The following is a 23,938-nucleotide window of genomic DNA, read 5'->3' on the forward strand; positions in this document are numbered from 1 at the left end:
GGTTCAATTGCAGTGCCGATCCTCACCATTCTAGTTGAGGGATTTCATGTTGATGGTTAGAGCTGCTATGGCCCCTTAATTGCTTAGTTGTCTGAAACTAATGCATTTACCTTTTTATTAAATTCATCCTGATGTCATGCATACTATTTACATAACCTTTGTCTGTTAAAAAATAATTGGGAAAAATAGTGTGAACACATTTTAACAGTTTTTTTTTTACAACCTGCAGGATATGAACTGACATTTCAAATAAACTGATGAGTAAATGAATTTCAGAACAGTTTTGACAGACTTGCAAAATTAGGTAAATATTACAGCATCAAACAAAAAATGGAAACTTTGTCACTTTCTTTGACACAGTGAGATGAGTTGAGCCTTTTATTAAATGACCAAAACCCCAAACAATAGAAACAAAAATATTCAAACTAAGCATTCGCAAAACTAAATAGTTTTTTTATCACTATTCTGCTGTATAAACACTAACAGGTCAATACTATTTTGATATATTATTTATAATTCTTGGGGCAAAGCAGCTGTAAGATACAGACCTGCATTATTCTGAAACTACACAGATCAATCATAATGCATGACTGTCAACTTTAGATACAGCTCAGCCTATGAGGTTTTCAGTCTTTTTCTACTTCTTCAGGCAACGCATTTTAACTTAGAATATTTTAACAATTCTTTTGTGGAATTTTGATGGTGATGGTCTTAATCTCGGTGTACTCCTGCAGACCATATTCTCCCCTAGATAAAAAGAATAATAATCAGTAATTTTGCTCAGATGGTCATAATTTTGATTCATCTGTAGGTGATTACATAGTTGAACATATGTCTGTATTTGATCATTTTGGCTCCATCTTTCTGAGATCAGTAAAATTGGGAGCATGCTTACCCCATGCATATAATAAAAAGGGCAGACGTGAGCCAATTTAATGAGGTGAGCCCCTCTTCTTTACTACAACTGGTTTCCTCCACAAGAATTACATCATGGTGCATTTGATTGCCAGTTGTGAATTTCAGCTGTCTAACTGCACCTAAAGGGCTGTTGTCTGCCCTTTTTTAAAGAGGATATAATAATTGGCACTGCAAACAAACTTTGTTGGATAGGGATTTGTCTGCAAGTAGAAGTGAAGGCAAAACTGCTATCATCAATGAAGTACCTATTGCAAGAGGTATAGTTGCCCTTTTGGAGCAGAAAACTAGTCTATGGGCGGCACGGTAGCACAGTGGTTAGCACTGTTGTTTCACAGCATCAGGGTCTCAGATTCGATTCCCAGTTTGGGTCACTGTCTGTGCGGAGTCTGCACGTTCTCCCTGTGTCTGCGTGGGTTTCCTTCGGGTGCTCCGGTTTCCTCCCGCAAGTCCCGAAAGACGTGCGGTTGGTAATTTGGACATTCTGAATTCTACTTCAGTGTATCCGAACAGGCGCCGGAATGTGGCGACTAGGGGATTTTCACGGTAACTTCATTGCAGTGTTAATGTAAGCCTATTTGTGACAATAAAGATTATTATTATTATCTTGGAAACATACATAGAAAATATAAGCAGGGGGAGGCCATTCGGCCCTTCAAGCATGCTCTGCCATCCATTATGATCATGGCTGATAATCTAGTTCAGCCCTGATCCAGCCTTCCCCCGTACTTCTTGATCCCTTTTGCTCCCAAGAAATATATTTAACTCCTTCTTGAAATTACACAATGTTTTCACCTCAACTGCTTTTTGTGGTAGTGAGTTGCACAGATTCACCACTCTCTAGGTGAAGACATTTCTCCTCACCTCAGTCCTAAAAGGTTTACTCCTTGTCCTTAAAATATGACCCCTAGTTCTGGACTCTCCCACCATCGGGAACAATCTGAATCAACCCTGTCTCATCCTGTTAGAATTTTGTAAGTTTCTGGGAGATCCCTCCTCAATCTTCGAAACTCCAATTAATATAATCCTAACCAATTTAGTCTCTCCTCATATGACAGTCCCACCATCCCAGGAATCAGCCTGGTACACCTTCGCAGCACTCCCTCAATAGCAAGAACATCTTTCCTCAAATAAGGGGCGAAATTCTCTGGAAACGGCGCGATGTCCGCCGACTGGCGCCCAAAACGGCGCAAATCAGACAGGCATCGCGCCGCCCCAAAGGTGCGGAATGCTCCGCATCTTTGGGGGCCGAGCCCCAACCTTGAGGGGCTAGGTCGGCGCCAGACGAATTTCCGCCCCGCCAGCTGGCGGAAACGGCCTTTGGTGCCCCGCCAGCTGGCACGGAAATGACATCTCCGGGCGGCGCATGGGCAGGAGCGTGTGCGGCCGCTGACAGCTTCCCATGCATGCGCAGTGGAGGGAGTCTCTTCCGCCTCCGCCATGGTGGAGACCGTGGCGAAGGCGGAAGGGAAAGAGTGCCCCCACGGCACAGGCTCGCCCGCGGATCGGTGGGCCCCGATCGCGGGCCAGGCCACCGTGGGGGCACCCCCCAGACTTCGGCAACCGGCGGGGGCGGGATTCACGCCAGCCCCCGACGATTCTCTGACCCGGCGGGGGGTCGGAGAATCTCGCCCAAGGACACAAAAACTGCACATGATACTCCAGGTGTGGCCTCACCAATCCCTAAACAATTGTAGTAACACATCCATAATCCTATACGCAAATCCTGTCACTATGAAGGCCAACATACTGTTTTCCTTCTTTACTGCCTGCTGTACCTGTGTGCTTACCTTCAGTGACTGATTTACGAGGTTACCAAGGCTTCACTGAGTATCTACCTCCCTCAATTTACACCCGTTCAGATAATAATCTGCCTTCTTATTTTTACTACCAAAGTGGATAACCTCACATTTATTCATGTTACTGAATCTGCCATGCATATGCCCACACACTCCACAATGGGTCAGTGGTTCAAAGAGGGACTGGGTACTTGGTAAAGGGGTACCCTGGCCACTACACAGGTGTCAGGGAGAATGTGGTGCCCTGGGCACTCACAGGTGGCAGGAAGAAAGCCTGGCATTTTATTGGGTTGGCACACCCTGGCTTCAAGGGGCAGAAAAATAGGGGACAAGGTTGCCAAGGACAATTGAGTAACCATCTTCTCTCAAGGAAGGCTCCAGCTGTCAATTGGGGGCATGACAGTCTCACTTTGGAGACAATGATGGGCCACATACTGCAGAAAAATCAGAACCCCAAGGATCAGGAGAACATGAGAGCAGAAAGAATGCCCAAAAGGCCATGTGTGACAAACTCACAACACAGGACCAATGCCAAAGACAGAGGACATGGCGATGATCAAGACCCACTGCTGCAGGAGACTGCGGCTCTCTAGGCTGATGATCATTGAGATCTGTGCCCTCATCGCAGAAGATCTCATGGCTCACAGCACTGGTCTCCATGCCCTGCCAATATCTGCCAAAGCCCTTTGGCCTTGAACTTCTTGTGTCCAAGTTTGCAGACGACACTAAGATGAGTGGTAAAGCAAAAAGTGCAGAGGGTACCGGAATTCTGCAGAGGGATTTGGATAGGTTAAGTGAATGGGCTAGGGTCTGGCAGATGGAATACAATGTTGACAAATGTGAGGTTATCCATTATGGTAGGAATAAAAGCAAAAGGGATTATTATTTAATATTTAATAAAATATTAAAACATGCTGCTGTGCAGAGAGACCTGGGTGTGCTAGTGCATGAGTCGCAAAAAGTTGGTTTATAGGTGCAACAGGTGATTAAGAAGACGAATGGAATTTTGTCCTTCATTGCTAAAGGGAAGGAGTTTAAGACTAGAGAGGTTATGCTGCAATTGTATAAGGTGTTAGTGAGGCCACACCTGGAGTATTGTGTTCAGTTTTGGTCTCCTTACCTGAGAAAGGACGTACTGGAGCTGGAGGGTGTGCAGAGGAGATTCACTAGGTTAATCCCAAAGCTGAAGGGGTTGGATTACGAGGAGAGGTTGAGTAGACAGGACTGTACTCGTTGGAATTTAGAAGGATGAGGGGGGATCTTATAGAAACATATAAAATTATGAAGGGAATAAATAGGATAGATGCGGGCAGGTTATTTCCACTGGCGGGTGAAAGCAGAACTAGGGGGCATAGCCTCAAAATAAGGGGAAGTAGATTTAGGACTGAGTTTAGGAGGAACTTCTTCACCCAAAGGGTTGTGAATCTATGGAATTCCTTGCCCAGTGAAGCAGTTGAGGCTCCTTCATTAAATATTTTTAAGATAACGATAGATAGTTTTTTGAAGAATAAAGGGATTAAGGGTTATGGCGTTCGGGCCGGAAAGTAGAGCTAAGTCCACAAAAGATCAGCCATGATCTCATTGAATGGCGGAGCAGGCTTGAGGGGCCAGATGGCCTACTCCTGCTCCTATTTCTTATGTTCTTAGCTTGGCTCCTTCCAAGGATCAGTTGCATCATCCCAAATGTGGCTGCACACTATAGTATATTGCCAGAGCTGGAAAACACACTCTTTTAAAGATGGACACGGGGCTGGATTCTCCGATTTGGAGACTATGTCCCCATGCTGGCATGGGAACGGCCAGGGAAACTGGCGTAAAATGGCCACCGATTCCCCATTTTGCTGGGGGCTAGCAGGAAAGCAGCGTAGAGCACCCGGCTGTAGCTGCCGATATGGCCTGGAGAATTGCCGGGTCCGTGGCCGCGCATGAGCATGGCGGCCTGCAGCGGCTGTGCTGTGCTTCATGGCGGATGCCGCTCACGAACCCGGCCCGCAAAATAGTCCCCCCCCTTCGGCCAGCTCGCGCGCCCCGGACCGCCCCACCACAGTGCCCACAGCCCTGAATAATGTCCACCCTACCTGCTGATCGGCCCTTCCCTGACTGTGGCGCCACTGGACTGAGTCCGCAGCTGCCAAGGTGAGTTCCCAATTGGTGAGACCATGAAAGACCCACGCCTTAGGGAACACGGCCGGTTGTGGGTCGAGCTTTGGGGTGAGGGCCTCAGGTAATGGCGTGAGGCCGTGGATATGTGGCGCTTTGGAGGGAACGGAGCATCGTGGAAGCGGCGCCACCCCTGATTCTGTCGGGAATTTAGGTTCTCTGGACCGTCGCCGAATGTGATTCCGGCGTCGGCGACTGGAGAATCCAGCCCATGGCCTTTCAGTGACAGAGGGCAGTGGGTTTTGCCTTCATCATTGGATTCCGTCAGGTGTAGGTTTCCCTCAGGTGTAGGGTATCATTGACTGTACCATGTGGTGATTAAGGCACCCAGTGACCAGCCAATGGAACTAATCACCAGAAAATATTTCCACTCTTTCAATGTTCATCTGGTATGTTACCACACCAAGTGCTTCCACCATGTATGTGTCATTTTCCAGGCAGCTGTCGTGACTCCCTCGCTTTCTCTGCATCAGATCTTCACTCGACTCTGAAAATGCATGGATGGATCCTCAGAGACAAGCAAAATCGCATGAACTGATGGCTATTGAGCTCTCCAATGGAGCTCAAGACAAAGACACAAAGGAAATATAAGTAATGCTACCTGCTCAGCAGGACAACCAATGAGGCCGTTAACGGACTTTTGAAGTTCCGATTTTGTTGCCTTGACCAGTCAGGTTGTGCCCTCCAATACCTCCTTGCAAGTGTCTCGTTGATTGTGGTGTCATGCTGTGCTCTCCATTACATGACCTTACGAGAAGTGTGGATCTGGAGGATGGTGCGGTCCCGGGTCGTATCAGGACGTGAGAGGAGGAATTAGAAACAAGGGAAAAAAATGCTTATTGGAGAGATGCCCCTATTGCACAATGAGATAGCACCTTCTCCAATCCTCTGGGAAGAGAACCTCACTGAAAGCAAGCATGCAGGTGCAGCAATCAGCTAAGAAGGCAAATGATACGTTAGCCTTCATTGCAAGAGGACTTGAGTACAGTAGCAAGGATGTCTTACTACAGTTGTATAGGGCCTTGGAGTATTGTGAGAAGTTTTGGTCTCCTTACCAAAGAAAGGATATACTTGCCTTGGAGAGAGTGCAGTGAAGGTTCACCAGCCTGATTCCTGGGATGGCAGATTGTCATATGAAGAGATATTGGGTTAAATGGACCTGTATTCACTGGAATTTAGAAGAATAAGAGGGGATCTCATTGAAACATGTAAAATCCTGACAGGACTGGACAGACTGGATTCAGGGATTTGTTTCCCCTGGCTAGGGGTCTGGGAAAATGGATCACACTCTCAGAATACAGGTTAGGCCATTCAGGACTGAGATGAGGAGAAACTTCTTCACTCAGAGGGTGGTTAACGTGTGGAATTCTGTACTTTCAGAGGCTATGGAGGCCACATCACTGAATATATTTAAGAAGGAAGTGGATAGATTTTTAGACTTGAAAGGCATCAAGGAGCATGGACAGAGCACTGGAATATGTCATTGAGATAGTGAATCAGCCATGATCATATTGAATGGTGGAGCAGGCTTGAAGGGTCAAGTGACCTTCTCCTGCACCTATTTTCTATATTTCTATCCTCGTCCTAATGCCTCTAGTATTTGAGGTCCAGGTTGGCATCAATGAAGTGAAGGACTTCCTTGCTCTGGATACTAGGCCTCTGGTCTCCCTTTGATATCCTGCTTCCCTCTCGTTCAGTGAAAGGCTTTGGAACAAACCACCGATTACTCCAAGTCAACTAACAGCCTCAGTAGTGGCTGCCATGGAAAGTCAAAATGAGTCCCACACTTAATCTGATCCATCTCTATTCTGCTTGAATGGTTCGAAGTGGACAGGAGATCTGTATTCATACCAATGAACTGCTCACCCCCATGAAAGTCTGGATTTGAATCAGTTTCCTACCAGAGGTGTGTTCCTACTTCTAAAACAGACTGTTTTCACCTCTTCAGCTGAAAATTCAGCTCTCCTTCACTGTCACCAAGATGCTCAAGGCAGACCTCCTGTGACATAACTAGGCATGACTGGTGTTTTGCAAACATGAGTTCATAAGTATTTACAGGAGTGCATCATCCCCTAGGTGCCTTTGGTTTGAAAATTCTATTTCTTGAATTTCTTCACCCAAGCCATGAGCATCATGAGAATGGCCAAAAGGATTCTCATCAATTTCAGCTTTGTTAATTACTACTGCAAAAATGGTCACAATTCCAAGAAAGTTCATCTTATCAAACGGAAAGTTTCCACAAAAATGTATAAAAAGAAAAATGGCTGTTTGCAAGATGCTCAATGCATCAGCAGAGAAATGCTTTCATTGACAAAAGTATAAACTACTGCATTCAGTGTTAGCAACTACAACATAATATTAAGGGTGACTAAAGGTAGGGCAAAGTTTATTTCCAAGTCATACCTATTGGATAGGGGCAAGTTGCAGGACAAGGAACAGAGTCACCAAGATTGCTGGATTCAACGTGGGACCTAATTTTCATACATTTTATTGAAATGAAGCTTGTGCATGATTGCAGCTCTGCCGCCTGCTACTCAAAATAATCACATTATGGAACATTCAGCAAAAGGGTCAAGCTCTGCCTCATTTCAGCAAGGCACTGTGGCGCCCTCAGAACCTCAGAAAATCCAGACTGTTGCTGCTTTTAAAATATATAGCTTAATCCCAAATTGGTTTGAATTTGATTTGTTTATTGTCACGTGTACCGAGGTACCGTGAAAAGTATTGTTCTGCATACAGTCCAGACAGATCATTCCATACATGGAAAAAAATACATACTGCATGTGGTAGTATGTATTGGGGGTCATGTGGGACTGGAAGCCCTAATGTCATTGGCTGACAGATCCCGGGTCCTGGTTGGCCGTTGACCTCAAGCTCCGCCCTGAAGGCAAAGTACAAGAAGCCGGTGTCTTCCCCCGCAGGCCAGTTTACTGTCGAGCTGCTGGGGAACAGACACGCTTAATAAAGCCTCATCGACTTCACTCTATTCGTCTCACGGAGTCTTTGTGCGCTACAATTTATTAAGCGTGCCTAAAAAGGACTATGGAGCTCAGGATCACTCGAGAATGCCTGAGGATCAGCCCCCACGCAGTGAATGCGGCAGCAGCCTTCAAACACTGGCAGACTTGCCTCGAGGCCTACATCAGAACGACCACCGGCCGAGTCTCAGACGAACAAATACTGCAGGTCCTGCACTCGAGGGTGAGCACGGAGATTTTCACCCTCATTGAAGACACCGACGATTTCCAGACGGCGTTCACAGCACTGAGAAGTCTCTACGTTCGCCCAGTTAACCAAATCTACGCTCGCTACCAGCTCGCGACAAGACGGCAAGCTCCCGGAGAATCGATGGACGAGTTCTACGCGCGCTGCTGATTGTGGGACGAGCCTGCAGCTGCCCGTCGGTGAATGCAAACGAACACACGGACATGTTAATGCGCGACGCTTTTGTGGCAGGTATGCAATCCTCCCAAATCCGCCAAAGACTTCTAGAAAAAGAGTCGCTAGGACTCTCAGAGGCACGGGCCCTAGCAGCCTCCCTAGACGTGGCCGCGCGTAATACCCGCGCCTACGGCCCCGACCGCGCGGCAGGCCATTGGGCCCCGTACGTACCCGTCGCGCCAAACCCCCTACCCCCCCCCCCCCTGGACACCCCACAGGCTTGCGCAGTCCAAACGCTGAGTCGCACCGGGGGCGACCGCTGTTATTTCTGCGGGCAGGCGAAACACCCCCGACAACGCTGTCCGGCCCGCGCAGCCATCTGCAAAAGCTGCGGGAAAAAGGGCCATTATGCGGTGGTGTGCCGATCCCGCGAGGTCGCCGCCGTCCCGGGGCCACAGGGAGCCCTACAAGCAGTCTATGCGTCCCAACCCCCCCAGCACGCCATGTGCGACCCGCAGGCGCAGCCGCTCTGGGTCCCAGCCACCGTGGTCTCGGGAGAACTGGGAGCCCTGCACGCCGCCTACGCTCTCCAAACCCCCTCCCCGCAGTCCATGTATGACCCTCCGCCGGCGCTACCGCTTTGGGTCCCGGCCAACACTCTCCACGGAGAGGAGGGAGTTTTTCGCGTCCCTAACGCCACCCACACCCCGTCCCGCGCCCCACGCCTGACCCGCCGGCGCCACCTACTTGGACCCCGACCACCGCTGTCCCTGGTGAGGGAGCTCCTCGCGCTCCTTGCGCTCGCGGCCCCACGCCTGACCCGCCGGCGCCGCCGACTTGGGCCCCGACCACCGCTGTCCCCGGCGAGGGAGCTCCGCGCGGTCCTAGCGCTCGCGGTCCAACGCTCGCGGTGAGGGAGCTCCGCGATGTCCTAGCGCTCCCCAGACCCCCCAGCACACCATGTGCGACCCGCAGGCGCCACCATTTTGGGTCCCGACCACCACGAGGGGAGGAGGGGCGCCGTTGTGCGACCCGCAGACGCCGCCATTTTGGGTCCCGACCACCACGAGGGGAGGAGGGGCGCCGCCATCTTGGACCGCCCCCGACCTGTACGACGCATGGGGGCGGCCATTTTGTCCACCCCCGCCGCCATCTTGTGACCCCCCAGCCACGTGCGATGTATGGGGCGGCCATTTTGTCCATCCCCGACGTCATCTTGGACAGCAACAACGGACCCCACCCCACTACTACAGCCACGGCTCGCTTCGGTTACGCTCGATCAGGCTCGGCCCCGGACACTCCAGACGACGACGACAATGGTCCTAATTAACGGCCACGAGACGCCATGCCTAGTCGACTTCGGGAGCACGGAAAGTTTTATACACCCCGACACGGTAAGACGCTGTTCCTTGACCACCTATCCCAGCGCACAAAAGATTTGCCTAGCTGCAGGATCCCACTCCGTACAGATCCAGGGATTCTGCATAGTTACCCTTACGGTGCAGGGGAGGGAGTTCAAAAACTACAAACTTAATGTCCTTCCCCAACTCTGTGCCCCCACCTTGCTGGGATTAGATTTCCAATGTAATCTACAGAGCCTTACGTTTAAATTCGGCGGCCCCATACCCCCACTCACTATCTGCGGCCTCGCTACCCTCAAGGTGCAACCCCCGTCCTCGTTTGCGAACCTCACCCCGGATTGCAAACCCGTCGCCACTAGGAGCAGACGGTACAGCGCCCAGGACCGGACCTTCATTCGGTCCGAAGTCCAGCGGCTACTAATGGAGGGCATAATCCAGGCCAGCAATAGTCCCTGGAGAGCGCAGGTGGTAGTAGTGAAGACAGGGGAGAAACAAAGAATGGTCATTGACTATAGCCAGACCATCAACAGGTACACACAACTAGACGCGTACCCTCTCCCCCGCATATCCGACATGGTCAATCGGATTGCCCAGTATAAAGTCTTCTCCACCGTGGACCTCAAGTCCGCCTACCATCAGCTCCCCATCCGCCCAAGTGACCGCAAGTACACAGCCTTCGAGGCAGATGGGCGATTATACCATTTCCTACGGGTCCCTTTTGGCGTCACAAACGGGGTCTCGGTCTTCCAACGGGAGATGGACCGGATGGTTGATCAACATGGGTTATGGGCCATGTTCCCGTATCTCGACAATGTAACCATCTGCGGCCACGATCAGCAGGACCACGACGCCAACCTCCAAAACTTCCTCCAGACCGCCAAAGCCTTGAACCTCACGTACAACGAGGACAAGTGCGTTTTTAGCACCAACCGGCTAGCCATTCTGGGCTACATAGTACGCAATGGGATAATAGGCCCCGACCCCGAACGTCTGCGCGCACTCATGGAATTTTTTCTCCCGCACTGCCCAAAAGCCCTGAAACGCTGCCTGGGGTTCTTTTCGTACTACGCCCAGTGGGTCCCCCAGTACGCAGACAAGGCCCGCCCCCTAATACAGACCACGACCTTCCCTCTGTCGACAGAGGCTTGCCAGGCCTTCAGCCGCATCAAAGCGGACATCGCAAAGGCCACGATGCGCGCCATCGACGAGTCCCTCCCCTTCCAGGTCGAGAGCGACGCCTCCGACGTAGCTCTAGCGGCCACCCTTAACCAAGCGGGCAGACCCGTGGCCTTTTTCTCCGGAACCCTCCACGCCTCAGAAATCCGCCACTCCTCAGTGGAAAAGGAAGCCCAAGCCATAGTGGAAGCTGTGCGACATTGGAGGCATTACCTGGCCGGCAGGAGATTCACTCTCCTCACTGACCAACGGTCGGTAGCTTTCATGTTCGATAATGCACAGCGGGGCAAAATTAAAAATGACAAGATCTTAAGGTGGAGGATCGAGCTCTCCACCTTCAACTATGAGATCTTATACCGGCCCGGAAAGCTGAACGAGCCGTCCGATGCCCTATCCCGCGGCACATGTGCCAATGCACAAATTGACCGCCTCCAAACCCTCCACGAGGACCTCTGCCACCCGGGGGTCACTCGGTTTTACCACTTCATCAAGTCCCGCAACCTCCCATACTCTTTAGAGGCGTTCCGTACAGTCACAAGGGACTGCCACATCTGCGCGGAATGCAAGCCGCATTTTTTCAGGCCAGATGGAGTGCACCTGATTAAGGCTTCCCGCCCCTTTGAACGCCTCAGTCTCGATTTCAAAGGGCCCCTCCCCTCCACCGACCGAAACGCATATTTTCTTTATGTAGTGGACGAATACTCCCGCTTCCCTTTTGCCATTCCCTGCTCCGACATGACCACGGCCACAGTCATTAAAGCCCTGAACAGCATCTTCACACTGTTCGGTTACCCGGCATACGTCCACAGCGACAGGGGGTCCTCTTTCATGAGTGACGAGCTGCGCCAGTTCCTGCTCAGCAAGGGCATAGCCTCAAGCAGGACGACCAGCTACAACCCCCGGGGGAACGGGCAAGTAGAAAGGGAGAACGGCATGGTCTGGAAGGCCGTCCTACTGGCCCTACGGTCCAGGGATCTCCCAGTTTCACGGTGGCAGGAGGTCCTCCCGGACGCTCTCCATTCCATCCGGTCGTTATTATGTACAAGCACTAATCAAACGCCTCACGAGCGTCTCCTTGTCTTCCCTAGGAGGTCCTCCTCTGGAACGTCGCTGCCGACCTGGCTGGCGGCCCCAGGACCCATCCTGCTCCGAAAGCACGTGCGGGCACATAAGGCGGACCCGTTGGTCGAAAGGGTTCACCTCCTCCACGCAAACCCCCAGTACGCCTACATGGAGTACCCCGACGGCCGACAGGACACGGTCTCCCTGCGGGATCTGGCGCCCGCCGGCACCACGCACACCCCCCCGACACCATCAACCCAACCGCCCCCCTTCCTGCCACCGCCGCACCCCGCGACCGCCCCCTTCCCAGGAGGATCGGTCCCCCTCCCCTTTGCACCGACAGCTGAAACCGTACGGCTCCTGGAGGCGACAACACTGGTACAAGCACCACCACCACCGCCGGGGCCGAGGCGATCGACACGGACGACCAGACCGACTTGTGGCGTCGATGTAAAACAAAGATGGACTGTTCAAAGAACATTTTGTTTTTTCCTATACCCTCTGTAAATAGTTGCAACAGGACGAAACTGTTCAATACTGTACTACCATGTGAATGTTCTATCCTCCCAGGACCAGCCCTGTAAACCCTTACCACCATACGAAGCATCACCCCGCCGGGTTCATTTTTGACAAGGGGTGAATGTGGTAGTATGTATTGGGGGTCATGTGGGACTGGAAGCCCTAATGTCATTGGCTGACAGATCCCGGGTCCTGGTTGGCCGTTGACCTCAAGCTCCGCCCTGAAGGCGAAGTATAAGAAGCCGGTGTCTTCCCCCGCAGGCCAGTTTACTGTCGAGCTGCTGGGGAACAGACACGCTTAATAAAGCCTCATCGACTTCACTCTATTCGTCTCACGGAGTCTTTGTGCGCTACACTGCATACATGAACACACAATGTAAATACATCGACACAGGCATCGGGTGAAGCATACAGGACTACTCAGTGGAGAAGATATGTGAAGTGATCAGATTAGTCCATAAGTGGATCATTCAGGAGTCTGTTAACAGCAGGGAAGAAGCTGTTTTTGAATCTGTTTGTGCGTGTTCTCAGACTTTTACATCTCCTACCCGATAGAAGATGTTGGAAGAGTGAATAAGCCCACTTTCCCAAGGCAGCGGGAGGTGTAGACAGAGTCAATGGATGGGTTGTCGGTAGTAGTTTCTGTAGTTTCTTACGGTCTTGGGCTGAGCAGTTGCCATATCAGGCTGTGATGCAGCCAGATAGGATGCCAGATAGAATGCTTTCTATGGTAAGGGGAGGGATTAATTCACATACTAGTGGAGACATTCAGACTGATTGTCATACACCTACTACCTGCACAGTCCAAACAACATTCTTTAATATAAATGAAGAATGTGGGTAATGGCCTGTGAATCTGCTTGCCAGATGAATCAGTGTAAATCTGCAACACCGACAAATATCTCCCACACAGGATTTCCTGCTAAAATTGGTGTAATTATAATCCAAACTTTAACCCTTGATTTTCTATTCTTGATAGTTTCAGGTTTTTCTACCTTTCAGTAGACCTCTCGACTTTCCAAAGTAGAAAATGTAATTCACATCCCTCCCTCCACCAATGCACAATTTAAGGCATTTCAGTTCTATAAATTTTCAACGCACAATGGCATTGAACTAGAAATGTGGACAAGTCTTAAATATTAAAAGATCTTTATTTCAATACTTACATTTCTCTACCATTTCCAGACATTTTAAATCCACCAAAAGGACTCTGAACATGCAAGGCATTGTAGCAATTAACCCTGTGGAAATATTAACACATTTACCAGTGCAATCAATGCAATTAAACCTCCAGTTCACATATTGTTCAATTGAATGTTACCATATACTATAAATGCTTAGAAATATGCTTACCACACGGTCCCAGCTTGCAAAGCTGAAGCCACGGTAAATGCTTTGTTAATATCTTTGGTAAAAACTGCAGCAACCAATCCATAATGTGTGTTGTTGGCTCTTTTGATAACTTCATCTATTGTTTTAAACTTGATGATTTGTTGCACTGGCCCAAAAATCTATTTTGTTTGGACAAAGGAAGAAATTTATTTGAAGGAAACAAGAAGTAGTGCACATCATTTTATCAATCCTTGTACACTGGTACGCTATTAACTAACATTGGTTACATTTAAAGTATATTGATATAATTTATAACATTTTGTTTCCTAGCCTTTCCTTTACTAAATTAAATAATTCCTTCAATACACTTGGATGAAGTATTGTTCTGATCATTATGCTCATAAATGTATTCACGAAGAAACTTATAATTTCACTTCCTTCCCCATGATTTTGGCAAGTGATGATTTCTACTATATGGTGACACTAAACAGTATTAATTTGCCCGATTGTTTATTGTAGGTGCTAGGTCAGGCAACATCGAGGTCTCATGGTCGATCTGCCTGCCAACGTATACTGTTCAAGTCTACACTTTGTGGAATTGTGAACTGAAAAATAAAACCCTGTTGGTGCCCATGGAACCTTACACAAGTGTGGGTTCTTGATTTTAAGAACAGAGGATTAATAATTGAAAATCAAGTGAAAATATCAGCAATGTTATAAAATTGCTTGTTGTGGCCAGGTAAATTGGCCAGGCAAATACAAATTAAATCAAGATAACTCTGGTGTTGTACAGGTAAGAATTATCGTAGATGGCTCTGTAAATATTGGCAATGACATTGCTGCCCCAATGGCTGGTGATATTTGAAGAACAACCAGAATGAATTGGTGCATAATTGATCAGAATGTTTTTAATATCCTATGAATACAACATGTATTTGCATTGAAGTTTAAAAACAGAATCTAATTTGGAAATATTGTAACTTTGAAACATATTTTCTTACAATGTTCCCATTTTTTAAGTTAGTTGATTGAAAATAAAAATCAGCTTGAATGATCGGGACTGCAGATGTTATGGTTGCTTTAAGTGGTATCCTGGGACTAGTACCAGAATGTGTGCTTCTCTTACAAGATAGGGCCGTGCCAGCCTCTCCTCCCCAACGTGGAACACGCCACTATTACAAAACTCTGTCTTTTATCAGCCTGTCTGACAGCTGGGGAAGTTTGCCCATTGAGGGTACATTGGAATCAAATATCAGTCAGGGCCAGCATTCTAACTGAGGCTGCAGTGCCAGAACTAATGGGTCATGAAAGAGAATACATCTTCTGTGAAACAAAATAATAATGACCTTTCCTTTTCTAATGAATTATTTAAGAGTATGAGTCTGAAATGCATAGCTGCATTAGAATTTGGCATGTGTAAAGCTACATTACCTCTTCCTTGGCTATGCGCATTTCATCTGTAACCTCTGAGAAAACTGTTGGCTGAATGAAGAAGCCTTTATCTCCCCATGGCAAACCTCCACATTCCAGCTTGGCTCCTTCCTTCTTCCCACTCTCAATTAACCTGAGAATTTTATCGTACTGCTCTTTGTCAATCTGTCAAAATGTTATCACAAATAATAAAAGACTACATTTAGCACACAAAGTATTATGACAATGATCTCATAAGTGTCTGTGGATTTTTGATCTCCGTAAATATTTGCACAGAGTTATTCTGTGCAAAAATATGGTTATTGTATCATTTATGTGAAAGCTAAATTAAAACTAAAAGAATAATGTTTGCCTTACTTGCCTTTTGTAGAAGTCTCACAATTCAAATATTTGAAAATTTAAAATATACAGTGTGTCAGCAGTGACTGAGTCATTTGCAATCTCACTTCTGAACCAGAAGCTTATAGATTCAAGTTCTGCTACTGAACTTGAGTCCTAAAATTAAGGCCAACACTCTAGTGCAATACTGAGGTATGCTGCACTGCTGGAGATGTTGTCTTTTGGATGAAGTTAAATCCAGGTGCCATCTACCCTCTCAGGTGGACATAAAAGATCCCATGGCACTATTTTGAAGAGCAGGAGAGTTATCCCCATTGTACTGGCCAATGTTTATCCAGTGGAGCAGGCTCAAGTTGCCGAGTGTCCTACCCCTGCTCCCAATTCATATGCTGCTCATGTGTATCAATCAACATCACTTGAAAAGATTATCTGGTTATTATTACACTGCTGCTTGTGGGAGCCCACTGTTTGGAAATTTCACTCTCAACCCAGTTCGTGAAGCATGCACGGTAGCACAGTGCTTAGTAGTGTTGCTTCACAGTGCCAGGGGCTCAGGTTTCATTCCCGGCTTGGGTCACTGTCTGTCCGGAGTCTGCACGTTTTCCAAATATCTGCGTGGGTTTCCTCTGGGTGCTCCGGTTTCCTCCCACAAGTCCTGAAAGATGTGCTTGTTAGATGAATTGGACATTCTGAGTTCTCCCTCCGTGACCTGAAGAAGTGCCGGAGTGTGGCGACCACGGGCTTTTCACAGTAACTTCATTGCAGTGTTAATGAAAGCCCACTTGTGACACTAATACAATTATTATTACACTACTACTTTTTTTGATAAGATGTTTATTCACAGAATGTCTGTTTCCTTTTTCCGAAACCTGTGTCCAAGCAATCCCCCTTCATAGTCTTGTGAGCAGCAGTATCTCCTTACGTTCTTTTAATGAAACCAATAATCAATAAATTAAACAAGAATGACAGAGGTGATAGCCCCTGGTGGGGCAGTAACTCAAACAAAATGTCAAAAAGAAAACTAACTGAATCAAAATGTCATCACCAGGGGCGATGATGCACCCCAGCCCCCATGGAGCCCACCGGTCGTGGAAGGCCGGAAGCATATCGGTAGACACTGCATGCTCCCTCTCCAAGGCCACTCAGCCTTGAATGTAGCCACGGTACAGTCTGGTCCGACGAGTCTATCTTTATAAGGGCTGTTAGTACTTAATTATCAATAGCCGCCCTTCAACTGTGTATCTTAACAATATAATTAACATACTATTAACACACTGTAAAAATCAATTGCCTCATTTCCTGCATTACTACAATGGCTACACATCAAAAAAAGTAATGACATTGGCTGGAATGAGCTTTGGGACATTACATAAGGTAAATATAAAAGCAAGTCTTTTCTCTTTTTATTTATTTTGGTCTGACATAACATTTTGCTTCATATTTACAGCGTTTTCTAGTCTTTAACCCAATTTTACAACACTCTCAGTTTTTTTTTTGAATTTGGTCGATTTGTTAACAAGCACAAAAGCACTCCTGTGTAATAAAGTTACACTACTTTAATTTTAAGGTTTGGCCATTTGTTCCACAATTAATCTAGAACTTTGTATATGTAATAGGGACTTAGAATGCTGTTTAATTAATTTTCATTGAAATTAAATACATTGGATTGGATTTGAATTTGATTGGATTTGATTTATTGTCAGGTAAACTGAGTTTCTGTGCTGATGACGGTGGTGGCATACTCGTTTAGGTTGGCAGCTGGAGTTTTGAATATGGACCAGTCCACTGACTCCACTGACTCCAAGCAGTTGCATAGGACCTCTTCTGTTGCCTCATACCAGCATTGCACAAGCTTCTTGGTCAGATTTTCCCGCTTACGTTTCTGCTTGTTTGCCAGGAGAAGGAGCACTGTCTTAAGGTCTGATTTTCTGACGTCGGGGGATGGATTGGTAGGCGCCCTTGACTTTTGTGGAGCAGTGGTCGAGAGTGTTGTTGCCCTGGCGGGACAGGAGATTTGTTGGTGGAATTCTGGCAGTGCACTCTTGAGATTGGCCTCGTTGAAGTCCCCAAGGTACAAGGGGGAACAAGCCCTCTGGGTATTCTGTTTCACTGTTATTTACAGCGGTGTACAATTCACCAAGCTCCTTCTTCACTACTGCCGGAGGTAGGATGTAGATCGCCCCGATGATGGCAGAAGTGAAATCCCATGGAAGGTAGTATGAGCGGTCACTGATTTCACAGTCAGGTATTCCTGGTCCGGGGAGCAGTAGTTTGCCAGGGCCGTCCCGTCCGAGCACCAGGAGGAGTTAATGAGGAGACAAAACCCTCCAACTTTCCCTTTGCCTGATGACGCCGTGCAGTCCATCCAGTGTATTGAGGAGCCGTCAGGTTGTATGGCACAGTCTGGTGAGGCAGGGGTGAGCCAAGTCTCCATGAAACAGAGCACACAGCAGTCTCTTACTTCTCTCTGAGAGGTAACTCTAGCATTAAGCTTGTCCAGCTTGATTTCCAGGAGGATGCTGGGGAGAGGAGACTTGAAACTGCGTTGTTTTAGTCTCACCGGCAGACTTCTGCATTTTCCTCGCTTCCTCAGTCTGTGGCTGCTGCTGGATGGTCCTGGGGTCTGATGTGAGAAGTCTCAACTTGTGGAAGGCAAGTGGTTGCGTCTGACAAGGTCCTGGGTGCTGGTTGCGATTTTGGGGTTGCCGGGGGGACACGTTCGCGGTCCGGTCAGGCCCCGGGGTTCCGGGAGGACGGGTCTACCTTTTGGATTTTCATATCATTGTTCTAAATACTTATTAAGTCAGAGAAAGGATATTTAATTTAAACATAGTGGGAAGGTTTTCAGATTGGGGTGAAGTCGCTGGCTCCCACAACCAAATTCCCTCCAATGCTGTGTTTTTCTGATCTTAAAAAAAAAGAGCTTGCTTTTATATGTTGTACATTCCATGCGCTCAGGATATCCCTGAGAATGTCACAGTAAAAGTTACGTGGACAAATGATCAATTTGTGCACAGCCTCGTCCCACCAAAATGAGTGAAATGATCAGATGATCTATCTGACTTTAGGGCCGGGATTCACCCCCAGCTCGCGGGCGGGCTGTACCGGCACCAAAGAGTGGCGTGAAACACTGCGGCATTGGGCCGCCCGGAAGTTGTGGAAACCTCCGCACTTTCGGGGGCAAGGCCGGCGCTGGAGTGGTTGGCGCCGCGCCAACCGCCGCCGAAGGGCCTCCATTGGCCGGCGCGAGATGGCGCATGCATGGGAGCACCAGCATGTTCTGGTGCATGTGCAGAACCGCTGGCGTGATCCCTGTGCATGCGCAGGGGGTTTCTTCTCCGTGCTGGCCATGGCAGAGCTTTACTGAGGCCGGCGCAGAGGGAAAGAGTGCCCCCACACCACAGGCCCGCCCGCAGATCGATGGGCCCTGATCACGGGCCAGACCACTGTGGGGGCCCGCCCCAGGGCCGGATCCCCCCGTGCCCCCCCGATGACCCCGCTGGCCGCCCTCCAAGCCAGATCCCGCCGGGATGGACCATGCCTATTTCACGCCGGCGGAACTGACAGAAAACAGGCGGCCGCTCGGCCCATCGGGGCCTGGAGAATTGCCGGGGGGGCAGTTGGCAGCGGCCCCTGAACGGCGCGGCATGATCCCCGACCCTGCCCGAAATCCGGCGTTGGAGAATTCGGCAGCCGGCATCGGCGGGGCGGGGTGGGATTCACACCGCCCCCTGGCAATTCTCCAACCCGGCGAGGGTCAGAGAATTCCACCCAAGATTTCTGTATTAACAAGTATTTTCCTGTATTTTACTGTTGAAGCTGCCTTTACCTTGTGCACTTTTCCTCTCCAAGAGTTTCATAGCTCTCCCACCAATATTCCTTCGAAGCAACACAGAAACCTGGAAGTTCCCATACAGGCTGTGCAGAAGTTGCCCCCTTTATGTTACGGCTGTGCAAAAATATTTAAAGGGGCTGGGCAGTTAAACAAATTGCCCTAGTACCTCTAAAAAATAGAAGATACTTTGCCTCGCACTATTTATAGCTCTTAAGTCATCGAGCCACACAGTACAGATGAGGCCCTTCCACCCATTGAATCTGCATAACAAAATTACTCTAATCCTACTTTCCAGCACTTGGCCTATAACCTTAAAGCTTTAGCTGTCAATCATTCTGTTGTATCTGGGGAAGTGGTGGCATAGTGGTATTGAACTGGTAATCCAGAGGCCCACGGTAAAATCCCACCATGGCAGATGGTGAAATTCTTGGATTGGTTTATTGTCATGTGTACCGAGGTACAGTGAAAAGTATTTTTCTGCTAGCAGCTCAACAGATCATTCAATTTGAATTCAATAAAAATTTGGAAGTAAAATTTTCATGATGTCCATGAAACCATTATTAATTGTTGTAAAAACACATCTAGTTCATTAATGTCTCTTGGAGAAGGAAATCTGTCATCCTACCTGTGACTCCAGACCTACAGTAATGTAGTTGACTCTTAAATACACTTCCACTCAGTCAAGGGAAAATAACCCATGACTGATTCTACTACTGCTGTTGGGTAGATGACTGAGGCAAGGGTTTATAGAAAGTTAGCATAAGTTAGGCTAGGTTCTAAGTGCTTTCTTTGGAAAAACCCAATTGATTCACTGATGTCCTTGAGGGAAGGAACCTAGAACTTAGCACTTCTTTGTGCTCTGGCCTGCATGCGGTTGAATCTTAATGATGTCTATCTACTCAATTATACAAGCAAACACTCATCAAGAGAAATGGCCACCACCTTCTCAAGACAAATCCCAGACATCATACACCCAAATCCAAAGAAATGTTTTTTAAAAAAGTTATGGCACTAACTTTCCCCATTGCAGGTTACAGTTCTGTGACACCTTTAAGAAAAGAGAATGGGAACTTTCTTGAAGCTCTTCTATCTCTAAAACTGTAACGGGCACATCTGGCAAAGTTACGGCAGTGCAGCTGAATCAGCCCCAATGAATTTCCCTTCTTGCATTACATCTGCCCGGAAGCCTCCAGAGGGAGATATATGGAAGCTTTCTGTGCATTGCTTATTCGCATATCCATTGGTGCAAGAATTGGTTGTTGGCAGATTCTAATTGCTGCAAGAGCTAAATGAGCAGGAAACGCCTCTGCAGTCTCTGTGATTCAACAAATACTGAAGGACAGGAAGATAAGACAGGAATATTGGATGGCTGTTTTAACTTGAAATAACTGTAGAAAGCATCAAACACATCTCACATCGAAGCAACAGCAAAAGGAAACCAACCACCAAGCAACTAACCTATAAGTAGTCGATGATCTGTCTAACCAGTATAGAATTGCACATTGATTGACATTATGATTTGTCTGCATGGCATACATCAGCTGGAGATTCACTGCACGTGCACTGCACTTTTGGCAACAACAAGATGCCACCCAAAGTGCTTTACCCCACAAATGTGCTGCATATTGCAGTTACTGTTTTGGAGCTCCAAGAGCACTCATTACCACAAAAAGGATGCTTACAAGCTGTTTACCCCTTATCCTACCTTATGGCTGTTCAGCTCCCCTAACACACAAGTAATGGATGGAGAACGTCTAAGCCCTCGTTCAATTTAATAACCTCACATCCCCACATCTCTTACTTCACCTCATCTGTGCCCAATGGCCAGCAAACTAGGGTCAGTCGAGGCTCCCCTCTTTTGTGAACCAGCTCAGGCATTTTGTGGGGAGGTACGATACCCTTGATATGGGAGATGGTGAGGTTGGTGGCACCATGCCTACAGTAGTTAATTGACCTCCTCTCTCTTCATGACTTCCCTCTGAAGCACTGTACACTGCCAGAACTTTTCATTCACTTCTGTCTCCAAAATGACAAGGAATTGTACTCACTTATTACAGGCTTCTATCCTGCTTTGCTTTTTACAAATACAACTTAGCACAGGAGAAGGAATATGATTGAATTGATGAGGGCGATGAGAACTAAGTCTCTCAAGAGTTTCAATTGTATGATACAGTCATTCATCATCTTATTACAAGTCTAAATAAGCAGTTCAGATGAAAGTGATGGTTCAGTGCACCTTAACACAGACTAGCATTATGAGAGTTTGTGATCCAAGTTTCCTTTGAGTTACTAATCAAAGATTCATGGGATGATGCCAAGTTCAGGTAAACTGCCTATTTAAATACAGTACAGTAACTTTCTAAGGCTAGCTAAATCTGTTTTGTCTCATTCTGAATCTTCCACTGCGTTCAGAACATTGCAAGTTAAAGAAAAAGAGGTTTGCTTATACAAGAAATAACTTGATCCTTGCAAAGAGTTAAAATTGCTCCTGCCATAACATTAATTGACTGTGAATTTCGGGCCCTACCGTGGCAGATCCGGCAAGCTATTCAAATATCCATTGACTTTGCCGGGATTGGAAGATTCCGCTGGCGGAGTGGCTGGAAAATTCTGGCCAATTACTGCATAATTTGTTACCAAAATGGGAACCTTGTGAATAAACTGAACATTCCTAATTTTGGGGAAAATTAAAAAAAATAGATGTTACATTTTTACTGCCTTGTAGATGATGTTGAGGCTTTTGGAGCTCACTCCAGCAGCCCCACCATCCCATAAAATAACTGAGGGGCCCATGAGCACCCAGAGAGAGGAGGATCTGTTGGAGCACAGCCAGGGGCCTTCCACCCAGGACACTCTAAGAGTGATCATTCAATCTGAATCCCTCGTTCCTGGGACCAGTGCAACTCAGGAACTGCGGACAGAACAGTGTGATACTACAACACCAGTTCTACACAAAAGTAAGCCAGGCCCTCTAGGACTTGGTCCTCCAAAGGACATTTGCTAATGGCATTTCGGGCAACAAGGCGTGGAAGGCAGCAGGCCACCTCCACCTCTGGCATGCATCCTGGGAACACACCTAAACGTAGTGGGAGGGTTTGTAAGACCAAGGAATTGTAGAGGCATAGCGTGGGCATGGGTGAAGTTAGGCACTAGTAGTTGGAGAACATTGTCATTCATCACATTTTGATATGTCACTACATTAAATATTATTGTTGCTCACAGCTTTAACTTTAAGCGAGAGAACCGGAGACAGACAGACAGATCTTTCCTGAAGCAAACAGTTCATTTCCAGAACATGACTGGCTCCAGCCTATGCCCTCCCCACTTAGACTTGTCTGGTCAAGGTCAACTGGATGGTTATGTCTGCTTTGCGGAGCTGCTGGATCCTGACTGGTAGTCATTTGGGTCATGGCAGAAAGGTGACCTTTTTGCCTCTTGATGCTGTGCAAATGAATTTTGAGGTGTGAAACCTGAGGATTCATCCTATTCTTTGACTTTGAGACTGTGGGCAGCTGATATTACTAAGGGTTAGTGTTACGAGCATGAGTCTCCAGAATGGTAGCAGGCATCTGCTTCACAAAGAGTCAGAATAATAGGCATCCTTCTTGGTCAGGCTGCATAATTCAGAGACATCGGGCGCGATTTAATGGCCACATCGCGCCAGACTTGGTGACATTGAGAGGCCATTGACGCGACGCTCAAAATGCCTTGTGGGATTTAACAAGACCCCGTGAGACGTCGCGATCTGGATCTCGTCCTCGCTGGGCGAGATTCAGATTAACATATTTAAATGAGCCACTATGCTCATTTAAAAATGTCTGAGCTATATTCTCCCAGGGCCCGGGAACTAATGGTCTCGCCTTGGAGACCTCGCCAGAGCGCCAGTTAGCACTGGTTTCCCCAAACCTGGGCCAGGCTGTGATAAAATGGCCAACGGCCTGAATTTTAGCCTGATGCAGAATTGGACACTTTAAATTGAGAATTGGACATTTTAAATTAAACCTCAGACATGCTTGATGGGAATTCGAACAGCCAAGTTTGAATACACTGGACAGAGACAGAGAGCCCGGGCAAGTCTGTGACTGCCCTATAAACAAGACATTAGAAGATACAGTCCCATTCAAATAGATCGATTATTGTGGATTGCCCTGATGAAGCCAGGCTTTCTGGCACCTAGATCACCTTGTATGGGATAAGGTTACATATGGACAATGTACCCGAAGATGGGAAGTGGGGTGGGTTCTTAAGGCATACTATAGTTAAGATAAGATAGTTAATATAAACTTAGGATAAATTGTGAACTTGTGTCAGTCCTTTGTTCATCTTGTAAATAAGGGAACCTGGATAAATTGAATAATAAACTGGTCAAAGTGTCTGGAATTTTACAGATACCAAGGCATAATGGCACCTGGGGTGGTCTCCCAGGCCATTAGAGACTCCTGGGTGGTCAGTCTCTGGGCAGGGTGGTACCCTGGCACTCCTGCTGGCATGCAGGCACCTTGGCACTGCCAGACTGGCACCTTGGCACGGTCACTCAGGCACCCTGGCATCAGGGGCTCAAGGACCCCCTAGGAGGTAAGTGGGGGGGGGTTGTCCGGAAGCAGCGGTGGGGTGGCTGAGGGGGTCAA

The 23,938-nt window shown here is 47.8% G+C and overlaps 1 protein-coding gene across 2 annotated transcripts in view; it reads right to left on the bottom strand.

Moving 5' to 3' along the window:
- Positions 1-364: 364 nt before the first annotated feature.
- LOC140429503 (aldehyde dehydrogenase 1A1-like) overlaps positions 365-23,938 on the bottom strand; it is a 259,226-nt gene continuing 235,652 nt past the window's right edge. For both annotated transcript variants that reach the window (XM_072516586.1, XM_072516585.1), the window contains 4 exons: positions 15,137-15,301; positions 13,727-13,884; positions 13,540-13,614; positions 365-747 (listed from right to left, as the gene is read on the bottom strand). In XM_072516586.1, the coding sequence (XP_072372687.1) occupies positions 675-747; positions 13,540-13,614; positions 13,727-13,884; positions 15,137-15,301 (471 nt within the window). In that variant the 3' untranslated portion in view covers positions 365-674. The remainder of the gene's footprint in view (positions 748-13,539; positions 13,615-13,726; positions 13,885-15,136; positions 15,302-23,938) is intronic.

This window comes from Scyliorhinus torazame, chromosome 9 (assembly GCF_047496885.1).
Source record: "Scyliorhinus torazame isolate Kashiwa2021f chromosome 9, sScyTor2.1, whole genome shotgun sequence".
Classification (NCBI taxonomy): domain Eukaryota; kingdom Metazoa; phylum Chordata; class Chondrichthyes; order Carcharhiniformes; family Scyliorhinidae; genus Scyliorhinus; species Scyliorhinus torazame.